We start from the raw sequence: 17,451 nt of genomic DNA, 5'->3' as shown, positions 1-17,451 counted from the left end.
AGATTTTCTATAAAAATAAAATTTTGAAAAAATTTTCTAGAGATATAATTTTGACAAAATATTCTATAGAAATAAAATGTGACACAATTTTCTATAGAAAAAAAATTTTGAAAAATAAAATTAATAAAACTTCAATACGGGTCATATGACCACGATTGCCACAGTTGGTAGAATTCTACCAAAAATGGCAGACAAAATTTTCTATAGAAATAAAATTTTAACAAAAGTTTCTATAGAAATAACATTTTGACAAAATGTTCTATATAAATACCATTTTGACACAATTTTCTATAAAAATAAAATTTTGGACAATATTTCTATAGCAATAAAATTTTGACAAAATTTTCTATAGAAATAAAATTTTGAAAAAAAATTCTATAGAAATAAAATTTGGACAAATTTTTATATAGAAATAAAATTTTGACAAATTTTTCTATAGAAATAAAATTTTGACAAAAATTTTCTATAGAAATACAGTTTCGACAACATTTTCTATAGAAATTAAATTTTGGCTAAATTTTCTATAGAAATAAAGTTTTGACAAAAATTTCCTAAAGAAATGAAATTTTTACAACATTTTCTATAGAAATAAAATTTTTACAAATTTTTCTATAAAAATAAAATTTTGGACACTATTTCTATAGACATAAAATTTTGGACAATATTTCTATAGAAATAAAATTTTGACAAAATTTTCTATAGCAATAAAATTTTGAAAAAAAAATTCTTTAGAAATAAAATTTGGAAAAATTTTTCTATAGAAATAAAATTTTGACAAGATTTTCTATAAAAATAAAATTTTGAAAAAATTTTCTAGAGATAAAATTTTGACAAAATATTCCATAGAAATAAAATGTGACACAATTTTCTATCGAAAAAAAATTTTTGAAAAAAATTTTCTATAGAAATAAAATTTTGAGAAAATCTTCTATGGAAATAAAATTTTGACAAAATTTTCTATAGAAATAAAATTTTGACAAAATTTTCTATAGAAATAAAATTTTGAAAAAATCTCCTATAGAAATAAAACTTTGGGCAATATTTCTATAGAAATAAAATTTTGGACAATATTTCTATAGAAATTAAAATTTGACAAAATTTTCCATAGAAATAAAGTTTTGACAAAATTTTCTATAGAAACAACATTTTTAACAAAATTTTCTATAGAAATAAACTTTTGACAAAATTTTCTATAGAAATAAAATTGTGGGCAATATTTCTATAGAAATAAAATTTTGGACAATATTTCTATAGAAATAAAATTTTGACAAAATTTTCTATAGAAATAAAATTTTGAAAACATCTCCTATAGAAATAAAATTTTGGGCAATATTTCTATAGAAATAAAATTTTGACAAAATATTCTATAGAAATAGAATTATGACAAAATTTTCTATAGAAATTAAAATTTGACAAAATTTTCTATAGAAATAAAATTTTGACAAAATTGTCTAAAGAAATAAAAATTTGACAAAATCTTCTATAGAAATAAAATTTTGACAAAATTTTCTATAGAAACAACATTTTTAACAAAATTTTCTATAGAAATAAAATTTTGACAAAATTTTCTATAGAAATAAAATTTTGACCAAATTTTCTATAGAAATAAAATTTTGACCAAATTTTCTATAGAAATAAAATTATGACAAAATTTTCTATAGAAATTAAAATTTGACAAAATTTTATAGAAATAAAATTTTTGTAAAATTTTCTATAGAAATAAAATTATGACAAAATTTTCTATAGAAATAAAATTTCGACAAAATTTTCTTTAGAAATAAAATTTTTACAAGATTTTCTATAGAAATAAAATTTTTACAAAATTTTCTATAGAAATAAAATTTTTACAAAATTTTCTATAGAAATAAAATTTTTACAAAATTTTCTTTAAAAATAAAATTAAAAAAAAAATCTATAGAAATAAAATTTTGACCAAATTTTCTATAGAAATAAAATTTTGACCAAATTTTCTATAGAAATAAAATTATGACAAAATTTTCTATAGAAATTAAAATTTGACAAAATTTTCTATAGAAATAAAATTTTGACAAAATTGTCTAAAGAAATAAAAATTTGACAAAATCTTCTATAGAAATAAAATTTTGACAAAATTTTCTATAGAAACAACATTTTTAACAAAATTTTCTATAAAAATAAAATTTTGACAAAATTTTCTACAGAACTAAAATTTTGACCAAATTTTCTATAGAAATAAAATTTTGACCAAATTTTCTATAGAAATAAAATTATGACAAAATTTTCTATAGAAATTAAAATTTGACAAAATTTTATAGAAATAAAATTTGTGTAAAATTTTCTATAGAAATAAAATTATGACAAAATTTTCTATAGAAATAAAATTTCGACAAAATTTTCTTTAGAAATAAAATTTTTACAAGATTTTCTATAGAAATAAAATTTTTACAAAATTTTCTATAGAAATAAAATTTTTACAAAATTTTCTATAGAAATAAAATTTTTACAAAATTTTCTTTAAAAATAAAATTAAAAAAAAAAAATCTATAGAAAAAAAATTTTGACCAAATTTTCTATAGAAATAAAATTTTGACCAAATTTTCTATAGAAATAAAATTATGACAAAATTTTCTATAGAAATTAAAATTTGACAAAATTTTATAGAAATAAAATTTTTGTAAAATTTTCTATAGAAATAAAATTTGACAAAATTTTCTATAGAAATAAAATTATGACAAAATTTTCTATAGAAATAAAATTTCGACAAAATTTTCTTTAGAAATAAAATTTTTACAAAATTTTCTATAGAAATACAATTTTTACAAAATTTTCTTTAAAAATAAAATTAAAAAAAAAATTCTATAGAAATAAAATTTTGACCAAATTTTCTATAGAAATAAAATTTTGACAAAATTTTCTATAGAAATAAAATTATGACAAAATTTTCTATAGAAATAGAATTATGACAAAATTTTCTATAGAAATTAAAATTTGACAAAATTTTCTATAGAAATAAAATTTTGACAAAATTTTCTATAGAAACAACATTTTTAACAAAATTTTCTATAGAAATAAAATTTTGACAAAATCTTTATATAGACATACAATTTTAACAAAATTTGCTATAGAAATAAAATTTTGACAACATTTTTATATACTCGTAGATATACAATTTTGACAAAATTTTCTATAGAAATAAGATTATGACAAATTTTTCTATAGATATAAAATTTTCTATAGAAATATTTTTTTTTTGTTTGGTAGAATTTGCTCCAAATTTTGATAGATAATTTTTGGCACGTGTGGCAACCGTGCATATGACACATGTACCACCATAAAATATCCCATACAAGATGGCCTTTTATTTTCAATTTTAAAAACAAACCGAAAAAGCACCTAAAGTCCACAAAATAAAAGACTAATTAACTTTATCTTCAAAATTCTTAACAATAATTATTAGTTCTTTATAGTGAAAACAAAAGTATTGTTTATTAGACATATCCTGTATGGCATTTGGAAATTACCCTCATATGATGTAAAACAAACTGTTGTCGAACTGCTTCCAAACTCATTATGATAAATTTCCGAACATTTTTCTAAGGGCATTAAGCCCTTAGCCTGTAGTTTCTTAATCGCCATGGGCAACATTAAAGTTAAGGGGAAAAAATAAAATCCAATACAATATGAAATATTCTACCACAGTACATTCATAGTCATTCAACCAAGCATTGATCCCAGCTGCAGATGCTGTTGAGTTCCGATAGCAGCAAAACAAATATGTTAAACATTATAAAAAAATTGAATTATTGTTTATTATTTTTCCTTTTCTGCACCATTTTGTATGGGCGACATAGGAAGTGTTATGTTTTAAGGTAGTCGATGTTCTGTTTTTTCCCAAAGGCAATGCGGAAATATTGAAATTTATTATCATTCTATATAAAAAAAAAAAAAAAACATGGTAGACAATTCTGTAAAAAAAAAAATTACATTATGGTAACCATAAAAGAAAGCATAAAATATTGGTAGAGAAATGATCATTCGCCTTAATATCTTTAGCATAAAACCTTGCACTTCCATACATTTTTCACATTTTCTAATGGTATACGATTAGGTTAAATGGATTCTATCCATATTATTTGTATATCAATTTGTTGGAAACTTTTGTCGGAAAAAAAATTAAATTTACAAAACAAATATAAAAATTTACGAATTACTTCAAACTTAATCCTGAATGTGGCACACACATAAATAACTTGTGTTTTATAGATGTAAAGCGATCACTGAATTGTTGTCTTTGTATATTATTTCTAAATCAATTCGTTTGTGGAGTCAATCATAGTTATTTTCTTGATGAGAATCAAAATAAATATCAATTGAAATTGTCCTAATAATCTTGAATAATTGGTATTTATGTTGCACACATAGAAATGTGTGACATCATTTTAAACAATAAGTTCTGTTTTGACATATTCTTACAGCTTTGTTTTTATAACCATTCGGCTTCAGCTTTAAATTTGATTTATGAGTTCCGTTCGAGTTGCATTCTTATAATTTTGTCAAAAAAAATCTACATTATAGGTATTATGACAAATAACCAAGTAATACATTACTTCGGCACCATTTTCTTATCTATTTGTTCTTAATTACGTTATATTGAAGGCTTTGAAACATTTCCTTAAAGGTTGAACGCCCCCTAAAAAATAATTTTCGGAGAAAATCAATAATATTCAATCAATCAATAATATTTTATATAGATTAGAATTTTTTTATAGAACTACAAAGAACCAAGATGAATAGAATTTTCCACAGGAATTAAAAAAAATCTGCACACATGAAATTGGTATTAGTTTTGCGAAGACAGGTATCAATGCAAACTACGTAGTTATCGTTACTACTTTAAATCAATTCATTTAAGGGTTTAAATTAAATTTTTGGGGATTGGCTCAAATATTCGACTGTTGCGGTAGATAAAACAAATGTTAATAGAAAACCTCAAACGAATTGCTCTAAAATAACCGTGGCAGCCAACTACGTCTCCTTATTATATACTCCCATAAAACATATACCAAGTTACTGTGTGCAAAATTTTATATATTTCAATAAATAAAAAAAAAACATTATTTAAGCTTTGAATTGAATTGATATAGTAAAAGTGTATTAGGCAAGCTTTTTGCTTTATTTTACACTTCCTTAAATGTAATATCAGTTTATTGTGTGCTGATCTTTGTGTTTTGTTTAGAACAATTTCTATGTTAAATTTTATTTTAATGAAACAGAAAATTTGCGAAAAAAAAGTAAAAGTGAAACATTTTGTCTGCACACATCTATGTGGTATTAGTTTTGTAAATATAGATGTCAAAGCAAATCGCGTTGTTATCGTTACTACATTAAATCAATTCATTTAAGGGTTTTAAATTAAATTTTTGGGGTTTAGTTCATAAATTGGACTATTTTCGTAGTTAAGACAAATTTTAATTTAAACCCTGGAGCGAACTGATATCAAAAAACTGTGGTAATCCACTAATTCTCCCTACTATATACTACCACAAAACCTATACCAAGTCACTGTGTGCAAATATATTTTTATGTATCCCAATTTAATAAGAAAAAAATATTTAAACTCTGTGTTGTATAGATACAAGGAATTGGTTCAGAGTTACTGAAATTTTTTATATGAAACCTTTGTCATTTAATTTCCATTTCCAACTCAATAAATCTTCCATTCGATTTTCCTTCTCTTCATTTAATTGACAGATTTTAGTTTCTGCAGACATATACAAGATTTCTAAAATCAATTTTCTTCTTCGTTTAATGTAATTTAATTGTTAAAAAATTAAGTTGCTTGAAAAACAAAGTCTCTTCTTTTATTACATTCAAATTGAATTGATATTGAGCTGTATCAAACGAGAAACTAACTTAATTATATTGGCAACTCAATATATTTTTAAACTTGAAGGATTTTTCACTTCTTTGACCTTCTACTACTGTACGAAAAAAACTGCAAGGACGAAATTTTCCAAGAAATTAAAACAAAAATTGCACACATGAAAGTGGTATTAGTTTTGTTATTAGTGATGTAAGATATCAAGGCAAATTACGTAGTTATCGTTATTACTTTAAATCAATTCATTAAGGGTTTAAATTAAGGCTTTGGGGTTTGGTTCATATATTCAGTAGATAAGCCAAATTTTAATTTAAACCCTGAAGCGAAGCGAACTGATATCAAAAAACTGTGGTATCCAACTACGTCTCTTTACTATATACTTCCACAAAACTTATACCAAGTAACTGTGTGCAAATACATATTTAAGAATCGCAATAATTAAAAAAACAATATTTAAACTCGGAAATGTGTAGATACAAGGAATTGTTTCAAAGTTACTGAACTTTTTTATATGAAACTTTTGTCATTTAATTTCCATTTCAAAATAATTAATTCTTCTATTGGATTTTCCTTCTCTCCATTTAATTGACAGACTTTATTTTCTACAAAAATATACAAAATTTCTAAAATCAATTTTCTTCTTGCTTCAATTTAATTTAATTGTTAAAAAATTAAGTTTCCTTGAAAACAAAGTCTCTTCTTTTGTTACATTCAAATCTAATTGATATTGATCTGTATCAAAGGAAAAACTAACTTAGTTATATTGGCAACTCAATATATGTTTAAACTTGAAGGATTTTAAAATTAAATTCAAGATTTTTACTTATAATTGGCATTTACTTCTTTGACCTTCTACTACTGTACGAAAAAATAGGCAACATCTTAAACTGCAAGGACGAATTTTTCTAAGAAATTAAAACAAAAACTCCACACATGAAAGTGGTATTAGTTTTGTCAAGTTAGATATCAAGGCCAATTACGTGGTTATCGTTACTACGTTAAATCAATTCATTAAGGGTTTAAATTACGGTTTTGGGGTTTGGTTCATATATTCAGTATATAAGACAAATTTTAATTTAAACCCTGAAGCGAACTGATATCAAAAAACAATGATTGTCAACTAATTCTCCTTACTATATACTTCCACAAAACCTATACCAAGTCACTGTGTGCAAATATATTTTTATGTATCTCAATAAATAAGAAAAAAAATATTTAAACTCTGTGTTATATAGATACAAGGAATTGTTTCAGAGTTACTGACATTTTTTATATGAAACTTTTGTCATTTAATTTCCATTTCAAAGTAATTAATTCTTCTATTGGATTTTCCTTCTCTTCATTTAATTGACAGATTTTATTTTCTACAGAAATATACAAAATTTCTAAAATCAAATAAAAATAAATAGGCAAAGTCTTAAACTGCAAGGACGAATTTTTCCAAGAAATTAAAACAAAAACTGCACACATGAAAGTGGTATTAGTTTTGTGAAGTTAGATATCAAGGCAAATTACGTAGTTATCGTTACTACTTTAAATCAATTCATTAAGGGTTTAAATTACGGGTTTGGGGTTTGGTTCATATATTCAGTATATAAGACAAATTTTAATTTAAACCCTGAAGTGAACTGATATCAAAAAACAATGATTGTCAACTAATTCTCCTTACTATATACTTCCACAAAACCTATACCAAGTCACTGTGTGCAAATATATTTTTATGTATCTCAATACATAAGAAAAAAAATTTTAAACTCTGTGTTGTATAGATACAAGGAATTGTTTCAGAGTTACTGACATATTTTATACGAAACTTTTGTCATTTAATTTCCATTTCAAAGTAATTAATTCTTCTATTGGATTTTCCTTCTCTTCATTTAATTGACAGATTTTATTTTCTACAGAAATATACAAAATTTCTAAAATCAATTTTCTTCTTGCTTCAATTTAATTTAATTGTTAAAAAATTAAGTTTCCTGGTAAACAAAGTCTCTTCTTTTGTTACATTCAAGTTGAATTGATATTGAACTGTATCAAAGGAGAAACTAACTTAATTATATTGGCAACTCAATATATTTTTAAACTTGAAGGATTTTAAAATTAAATTTATGATTTTTACTTATAATTGGCATTTACTTCTTTGACCTTTTACTACTGTACGACGAAATATGCAACGCCTTAAACTGCAAGAGTTTTATAGGAAAGCATCTCTATTGTCTTTTGATAGTTTTGTAGGAAGATCATAACTTTTCATTTCATTTCGCATGTAGTTGGGTATCTTCCTCCATGATAAGATTTTCCTTGTTAATGTCGTTCTTGTTATTTAAAACCATTGAATGCTTCTATGTTCTATACCAATGCTAACTGGTTTCGCCTTGTTTCCGTTTCCGTTTCATTCTTGACAAACCAGAGAAACTACATTGGCTGTGTACGCATTCTCAATGGTGGGTATGTGGGTGTTTGCCTTTACTTTGGATACCGGAAGTATTGCAGTCGTTTATGTAACGGCATCCTTATTGGGGTGAGTATGAATGAATGAATGAAGATTTCAGAAAAGCTTTTTAATTTTTTTTCTCTAGCAAGAGTTGTGATTTATTATCATTTTTGGCAAATTTTTGTTTTTCTCCTTGTTTTACTCTTAGCTTCTTTATGACTGGTTATTTGCCAGTTGGCTTTGAATTTGGTGCTGAATTAACCTATCCCGAACCGGAGGGTACTTCATCTGGCCTATTGAATGCAGCCTCCCAAGTCTTTGGTATTATCTTTACATCTCTGTATTCTTGGCTCTTGGGTGATTATGGCGATATAACGGCCAATGTTACCATGGCCATTATGCTGATAGGTGGCACCATTATAACAGCTCTCATTGGCTCCGATCTAAGACGTCAGAATGCACAACAAACGGGCAATACAGGAAATCCATAGGATCGTATAGATTTTGTTTAAGTAACACAATGTTCGTTGAATTCTGTATTTCCTCCATGGAGGAGATGCAAAACTCAAACCGAAACGAAAATGCAAAAAAAATTTCAGTTTAAGAAACTAAAGTGCCGCCACTTTGTGGCATGGTAAATCAATGAAGGAATCAGGAATCTAGGCAATCGAATTGTATGAAGTATTTGAAATTTTTTTCGCTAATTGTATTACTTAAACAAAATCGCTAATTTCAATATTATATTAAGATAATTTTAACTATATTTTATTTTTGTGAATTTACACTCTAAAAACCATTGTTTTTAATTTTAAAATTTCTTACTTTCCATTTGTTTTAGTACTATATGTAAATATGTATAAATTAAATATATATTTTTTTTGTTTGTTAGTTACTTTTTACTATTATTGTTATTTTAATAATTTTTAAACAAAAATTGTTAGTTATTAAAGAAAAACAAACAAAAATATATATATAAAATATTCACAATCATATGGCCTATGATTGGAAATTTAATTTGAATATAATTTTATTCACGCCTATCCTGCACAAATGCACAAAAAAAATATTGGGGTTAAGGATTTGTGTTTAGGAGAAAAAGAGAGAGAGCTTGTCCTTACTATTGAACATTCAAATTTTAGTATTCAATTTTAATTTGAAACAATGAAAATTTTAAAGATAGAAATCTACTTTATTAACTCATAAAAAAATCGAAAGTTGCGACATCATCGCCAAATTTTTAATTAGATTTTAATTAAACAAACATTCTTTTCCTCTGTTGGTTAAGCTACACTTGTAGTTTAGTCAATGTATGGTTTTAAGCTGCAATAAAAAACAACAACAATTTTAATTAAATTTTAATTGAAACAAAAATCAATCACCAAAATCGAACCAGCTAATTTTTAATCGACGTCAATTAAAATCACAAATTAAAAAGTTTATTGTTCCAGTTAAAAACTTAATTGATACAATTAATTTTTCTAATAGATTTTTTAATTAAACATTTAAAAAAATCGAAAGTTGCGACATCATCGCCAAATTCGGAAGTCGTCTTTTTCAAAGTTACTCGTTCATTCTTTTTCATTTTGAATTAAATGAAAAGTCTACTTTCCAAATTCTGACTTTTTAATTCAATTAAAAACACCAATTAAAAGGTTAAATGATCCAGTTAAAAAATTAATTGATACAATTAATTTTTCTGCTAGTTTTTTAATTTTAAAATTTAAAAAAAAATCGAAAGTTGCGCCATCATCGCCAAATTCGTAAGTCGACTTTTTCAAAGTTACTCTTTCATTTTTTTTTTTCATTTTGAATTAAATGAAAAGTCTACTTTCCAAATGTTGACTTTTTAATTCTCGTAACAATTCCTACACAGAAAAAAATATCCAATTAATATTTTAATTGAATTTTAAAAATATTAATTAAATATTAATTAAATGTTTAAATTAATTTTTTAAATTAAGACAAAAACCAATCACAAAGGTCGATCCAATTAATTTTTAATCAACATCAATTAAACAATTAATTCATCCAATTAAAAAATTAATTGATACAATTAAATTTTTTGATAGATTTTTTTATTCAACTTTTGTTTGAATCAATGAAATTTTTAATTGAAAATTTAAAAAAAAATCGAAAGATGCGACATGATCTCTAAATTCGGAATTCGACTTTTTCAAAGTTCGATAGTCTACTCTTATTACATCCAATTAAAAAATTAATTCATACAATATTTTTTTTTTTGCTTTTTAACTAAAAATTTCATTTATTCAAGCAAAAGTTGAATAAAAAATTATTTAAAAATTTAAAACAAAAATCGAAAGTTCCGACGTTATCTCCAAATTCGGAATTCGACTTTTTCAAAAGTAGATAGTCTACTCTTCCAAATTTTGAATTAAACGAAAAGTCTACTTTCCTAGTTTTTTTTAATTGTCGTAAGCATTCCTACACAGAAAAAAACATCACAAACAGTTTTCCAATTGAAATTTTAAAAATATTCAATTTTTAATAAAATTTTAAATAAAACCAAAATCATCACATAAATCGATCCAATTAATTTTTAATCGACATCAATTAAACATTTGATTCATCCAATTATAAAATTATTTGATACAATTAAATGTTTTGATAGATTTTTTTATTCAACTTTTGTTTGAATCAATGAAATTTTTAATTGAAAATTTAAAAAAAAAATCGAAAGATGCGACATCATCGCCAAATTTGGAAGACGTCTTTTTCAAAGTTCGATAGTCTACTCTTCCCAATTTGGAATTAAAACAAAAATCTACTTTCGTTATTTTGACTTTTTCATTCTCGTAACAATTCCTACACAGAAAAAAAACATCACCAACATTTTTCCAATTAATATTTTAATTGTATTTTAAAAATGTTTAATTTTTAATTAAATTTTAATTAAAACAAAAACCAATCCAATTAATTTTTAATCGACGTCAATTAAACAATTGATTGATCCAATTAAAAAATTAATTGATGCGACTAATTTTTCTGATAGATTTCCTAATTCAAATTTTGTTTGAATCAATGAAATTTTTAGTTAAAAATGTAAAAAAAAATCGAAAGATGCGACATCATCGCCAAATTCAGAAGTCGACTTTTTCAAAGTTAGATAGTCTACTCTTCTAAATTTTGAATTAAATTCTAAAATCTACTCTCCTAATTTTGACTTTTTAATTCTCGTAACAATTCCTACAAAGAAAAAAAAACATCACCAACATTTTTCCAATTAATATTTTAATTGTATTTTAAAAATATTTAATTTTTAATTAAATTTTAATTAAAACAAAAACCAATCCAATTAATTTTTAATCGACGTCAATTAAACAATTGATTGATCCAATTAAAAAATTAATTGATGCGACTAATTTTTCTGATAGATTTCCTAATTCAAATTTTGTTTGAATCAATGAAATTTTTAGTTAAAAATGTAAAAAAAAAATCGAAAGATGCGACATCATCGTCAAATTCGGAAGTCGACTTTTTTAAAGTTAGATAGTCTACTCTTCTGAATTTTGAATTAAAGTCTAAAATCTACTTTCCTAATGTTGACTTTTTAATTCTAGTAACAATTCCTAAAAAGGAAAAAAATCACCAAAATGTTTCCACTTGAAATTTTAAATGTATTCTAAATTAAATTTAATATCTAAATTTAATTAAAAAATTGCATAAATGTTTAATTTAATATACATTTATTTAATTTTTTAATTAAAACAAAAATCAATCACAAAAATAGATCCGAATAATTTTTAATTGACATCAATTAAAAGCACCTATTAAACAATTATTTGATCCAATTAAAAAGTTAATTGATACACATAATTTTTCTGATCAATTTTTTATTCAACGTTTGATTGATTGAATCAATGAAATTTTTAAAATTAAATTAAAATGTTAATTGAAAAAATATTAGTTTTGGTTTTTGCTGTGTCTAATGGAGAATGTAACGTGGGGTCTTTTATAATAAAATTTTACAATTAAAATTTTTATTACCTACAAAAGTCCACAGAAAAAACTTAACTTTAAATTGACATCAATTTAAAAAAAATCCAATTAAACAATACAATTAATTTTTAGGTGATGCCTATTAAAAATTTAATTAATTAAATTTAAAATTTTATTTTAAAATCCAAAAAAAATATATTTTTTTAAATAAAATGTTTAAAATTTTAATTAAATTTAAAATTTTATTTCAAAAGGTCCCACATTACATTCTCCTTTTGACACAGAAAAAAAACTAAAACTAATATTTTCCCAATTAAAAACAACTTATCTACAAAATCGACTCATTACCTACAAAAGACCACAGAAAAAAACTAACTTTTAATTGACGTCAATTAAAATATTAATTGATTAAATTAAAAATTTAGTTGATATAATAAATTTTTGTGATTGATTTTATTTTTATTAAAACGATTTTCTAAAATTAATATTTTTATTGCATTAATTAAATTTTAGTGGACAAGTTTTTTTTTTGCAACAAGTTCAAATAGCAATTTTTGTTGCGAAAATATTCGTTCAATTAAAATTATTAAAATTTAATTAAAATTTTATTTGGAAAAATATTGGTGTTGACTAATCGACTTTTTTGGTTGACCAAAGTCAACTCATAAATTTTTGATTACCTACAAAAGTCCAAAGAAAAAATATGTTCATGATAAAATTATTGTTAAATTAACATCAATTAAAAAATTACACTTAAAAAAATATAATAAATTTTTAATTGATTTGACAATTAAAAATTTAATTAATTAAATTTAAAAAAATGGTTGATTCAATTAATTTAGTGATTTATTTTTTTTATTAAAATTTTAGTTGAATTAATTAAATTTTTAATATACAATTAAAATTTTAATTGCGAAAATAAAAAAATATTGGTGTTAACTAATCGTTTTTAGTGGTTGACCAAAGTCGACTCATCAATTTTTAATTACCTACACAGACAAAATACAATTAACGTTAAATTGACATCAATTAAAAAAATTACAATTAAAAAATATAATAAATTTTTAATTAAAATTAAAAAAAAATTAAAAATTTAATTGATCCTATTAAAAAGTAGTTGATTAATTAAATTTTTAATATACAATTAAAATTTTTAATTGCGAAAATATAAAATATTCAACTTTTGTGGTTGACCAAAGTCGACTCATCAATTTTTGATAATCTACAAAAGTCCACAGAAAAAATATGTTCACGATAAAATGATCGTTAAATTGACATCAATTAAAATATAATAAATCTTTAATTGATGTCAATTAAAAATTTAATTAATTAAATTTTAAAAAAATGGTTGATTCAATTAATTTAGTGATTGATTTTTTATGTTAAAATTTTGGTTCAAATAATTAAATTTTTAATATACAATTAAAATTTTAATTGCGAAAATATAAAATATTGGTGTTGACTAATCGACTTTTGATGTTGGCCAAAGTGGATTAATCAATTTTTGATCCTACAAAAGTCCACAGAAAAAAATACAATTAACTTTAAATTGACATCAATTAACAAATTTACAGTAAACAAGTATATACAGCAGTAAGTTCGGCCGGGCCGAATCTTAAATACCCACCACCATGAACCAAATATTAGGGTTTCCTTTGAAATGTCAGGAGGGATTGAGGACACTTCCCGAAGATAAATTTAAGGTTTTCACCTATGAGGACTATATCAGATTCTGGATTTATAAGAACCATTTTTGTTCGAGTTTTAGAGGAATCGTTAACATCTCTTGTAAGTGTGCAAGAAAATAAAAACTTAATCCGATAAAAACTTAATCCGATACACGTTTTTGTGAGCCTAGAATACCAGAATATTTTCAATTTCAGGCAAATCAGATAAAAACTACGGTTTCTAGAAACCCAAGGAGTTAAATCGGGAGATCGTTCTTATGGGGGCTATACTAAAACATGGACCGATACTCACCGTTTTCGGTACACCTCTTTATGACCCGAAAATACCTCTAGATTTCCAATTTCAGGCAAATAGGATAAAAACTTCGGATTCTAGAAGCTCAAGAAGTAAAATCGGGAAATCGGTCTATATGGGGGCTATACCAAAATATGGACCGATAATCACCATTTTCCGCACACCTCTTTATGGTCCTAAAATACCTCTAGATTTCCAATTTCAGACAAATTGGATAAAAGCTACGGTTTCTATAAGCTCAGGACCCCAAATCGGGACGTCTTTTTATATGGGGACCATACCAAAACATGGACCGATTCTAACAATTTTTGGCACACATACTTGTGGTCCTACAATACCTCTAGATTTCCAATTTCAGGTAAATTGAATAAAAACTGCGGTTTCTATAAGCCCAAGAAGTAAAATCGGGAGATGGGTCTATATGGGGGCTATACCAAAATATGGACCGATACTCACAATTTTTGGCACACGTATTTGTGGTCCTACAGTACCTCTAGATTTCCAATTTCAGGTAAATTGAATAAAAACTGCGGTTTCTATAAGCCCAAGAAGTAAAATCGGGAGATCGGTCTATATGGGGGCTATACCAAAACATGGACCGATACTCACCATTTTTGGTACACCTCTTTATGGTCATAAAAAACCTCTAGATTTCAAATTTCAGGCAAATTGGATAAAAACTACGATTTCTATAAGCCCAAGACCCCAAATCGGGAGGTCGGTTTATATGGGGACTATATCAAAACCTGGACCGATATCGCCCATCTTCGAACTTGACCTGCCTGCAGACAAAAGACGAGTTTGTGCAAAATTTCAGCACGATTGCTTCATTATTGAAGACTGTAGCGTGATTACAACAGACAGACAGACAGACAGACAGACAGACGGACAGACGGACATCGTTATATCGTCTTAGAATTTCTCCCTGATCAAGAATATATATACTTTATATAGTCGGAAATCGATATTTCGATGTGTTACAAACGGAATGACAAACTTATTATACCCCCGTCACCATTCTATGGTGGTGGGTATAAAAATATAATAAATTTTTAATTGATGTAAATTAAAAATTTAATTGATCCTATTAAAAAATTATTTGATTCAATTAATTTTGTGATTGATTTTTTATATTAAAATTTTGGTTCAATTAATTAAATTTTTTAATATACAATTAAAATTGTAATTGTAAAATAAAAAATATTGGTGTTGACTAATCGACTTTTGATGTTGGCCAAAATCGATTCATCAATTTTTGATTTTTAATATTCAATTAATTGGTTAATTGTGAAACTAAAAAATATTGGTGTTGACTAATCGGCTTTTGATGGTAGCCAAAATCGACTCATCAAATTTTGATCACCTACAAAAGTCCACAGAAAAAAAGTATGTTCATAATAAAATTATCGTTAAATTGACATCAATTAAAAAAATTTAATTAATTAAATTTATGGTTGATTCAATTAATTTAGTATCAATTAAAAAAAATGCAATGTATTTTTAATTGACGTCAATAAAAAAATTAATTGATCATTTTAATAAATTAATTTATACAATTAATTTTTGTGATTTATTGAAATTATTTGTTTTATTAAAATTTTTGTTGGGTTAATTAAATTTTTAATATTCAATTAAATTTTAAATTGTGAAAATATGGGTGCTTTTTCTTCTGTTGGAGAGAAAGGAGAATATAATGTGGATCCTTTTATGCCGACAGCTAAAAAAATTTTAAAAAAATTCAAAAAAAAAAAAAATTTTTTAGTCTCATTGCAATCTCTAGGGGATTCCCCACATTAGCAAAAAGTGTTTTTTTATTCTCATTGCAATCTCTGGGGGAATCCCCACATTTTATTAAGATGGACTGGACAAGTTTTCTGCAACAATTTTTGACAAACACAATTCCTTAGTCTTAATAAATAATAAAAACCCTGGCACTTTAGGCAAATACATAAGCTAAATCAATTTAAATATTGGGGGTTTTAAATAAGAGATTTCGATTACACAAGTTTATAAAATAAAAATAAAATGCAGTTGGTCATTTTCTTTATATTCAAAGGAAAAAACTGAATTCAACCTTTGACTGTCTTATTTTGTAATATTTAACTAATTTAAAATAGTAAATATTTCCTATAAAAGAAACATTTTTGGATGGAAGGGATACTTTTTAGTAATACAAAAATACAAGTTTTTTGTTTAGGGCAAATATGGTAAACTTGGGTAATTTGAAATACTTTGAAGCAAAAGGGAAATTTTAGTAATACTAACAAAAATTTTTTTTTATTTTTTTTGTTTTTGTTTTTATTTTTTTTTTATATAGTTTGTAGTCAATGAAATGGTTGTACAAAACTATTATATATTAAATTTAGTCATATATTAGTTCTATTACAACAAAGTTGTTATTGCCTTCTATAAAGCCTACACCGAATGAATGCACTTGATTTCCATCCCAAGTAGCGGCACAAGTTAACTGAATCACCGAAATACTAAGTAAACAAAAAAAGTTTTATAGCTTTTATTTTTTCGGAAATCTATATTCCAAATATTTTTACTACACCCAACACTTCCACACAATTCTCCTATATTTCTTAATATATAGAGAACACAAAGAAAAATTTACTTGTTTTAAGCCAAATTGTGTTGCCAAAAAAAAACTTTTTAGGTTTACACACTGCCAATTAAAAACAAAAAAAAAAAAACAAACAAATGGATTAAAGAAAAAATTAAAAAAGAAGAAATTAAACACAAAAACAAATTGCTTCGTCCGGCAATGTAAAACAAATTTGGTGTTTTCCTAAAGATATTTCCTTAAGGGTTAAAATTTACCCTTAAAGAAAAATCTTTAATCACAAATGCCATATTTGTCTAATATATCATTTCGAAGAAATTATTTTTTTTTTTCAAATTATTAATATTGTTATTCATTAGAAATGATAATATTAATATTTCACTCCCAACAACTTTTAAGAAAATGAAGCTCACTAAAAACTTTAATCTAAGAAAAAAATAAATTTGATTGGTAATTGTTAAAAAACTGCTGTTTTAATAAAAAAAAATAAAATATTCCATAAACAAAAGGAAAAAGAACACTAACCAACCTAGCTGCTCAAATGTAAAACTCATTTGGCAAACACCACTACTCTATCACTATCTACCACTACTACAACTACAACTCTTACGGTAACAACATTCCGGTAAAAAGAAACAAAAAACTCTTAAC

At 24.2% G+C, this 17,451-nt stretch overlaps 1 protein-coding gene across 4 annotated transcripts in view; it reads left to right on the top strand.

The window, feature by feature from the left end:
- Positions 1-9,308, top strand: part of HisT (Histamine transporter) — a 175,582-nt gene extending 166,274 nt beyond the window's left edge. For all 4 annotated transcript variants that reach the window (XM_075309840.1, XM_075309839.1, XM_075309837.1 and 1 more), the window contains exons 11-12: positions 8,271-8,381; positions 8,503-9,308. In XM_075309840.1, coding sequence (XP_075165955.1) covers positions 8,271-8,381; positions 8,503-8,785 — 394 coding nt within the window. In that variant the 3' untranslated portion in view covers positions 8,786-9,308. The remainder of the gene's footprint in view (positions 1-8,270; positions 8,382-8,502) is intronic.
- Positions 9,309-17,451: the final 8,143 nt, after the last annotated feature.

The sequence above is a fragment of the Haematobia irritans genome, chromosome 5 (assembly GCF_050003625.1).
Source record: "Haematobia irritans isolate KBUSLIRL chromosome 5, ASM5000362v1, whole genome shotgun sequence".
Classification (NCBI taxonomy): domain Eukaryota; kingdom Metazoa; phylum Arthropoda; class Insecta; order Diptera; family Muscidae; genus Haematobia; species Haematobia irritans.
This window is presented reverse-complemented; position numbering and strand designations above follow the sequence as displayed.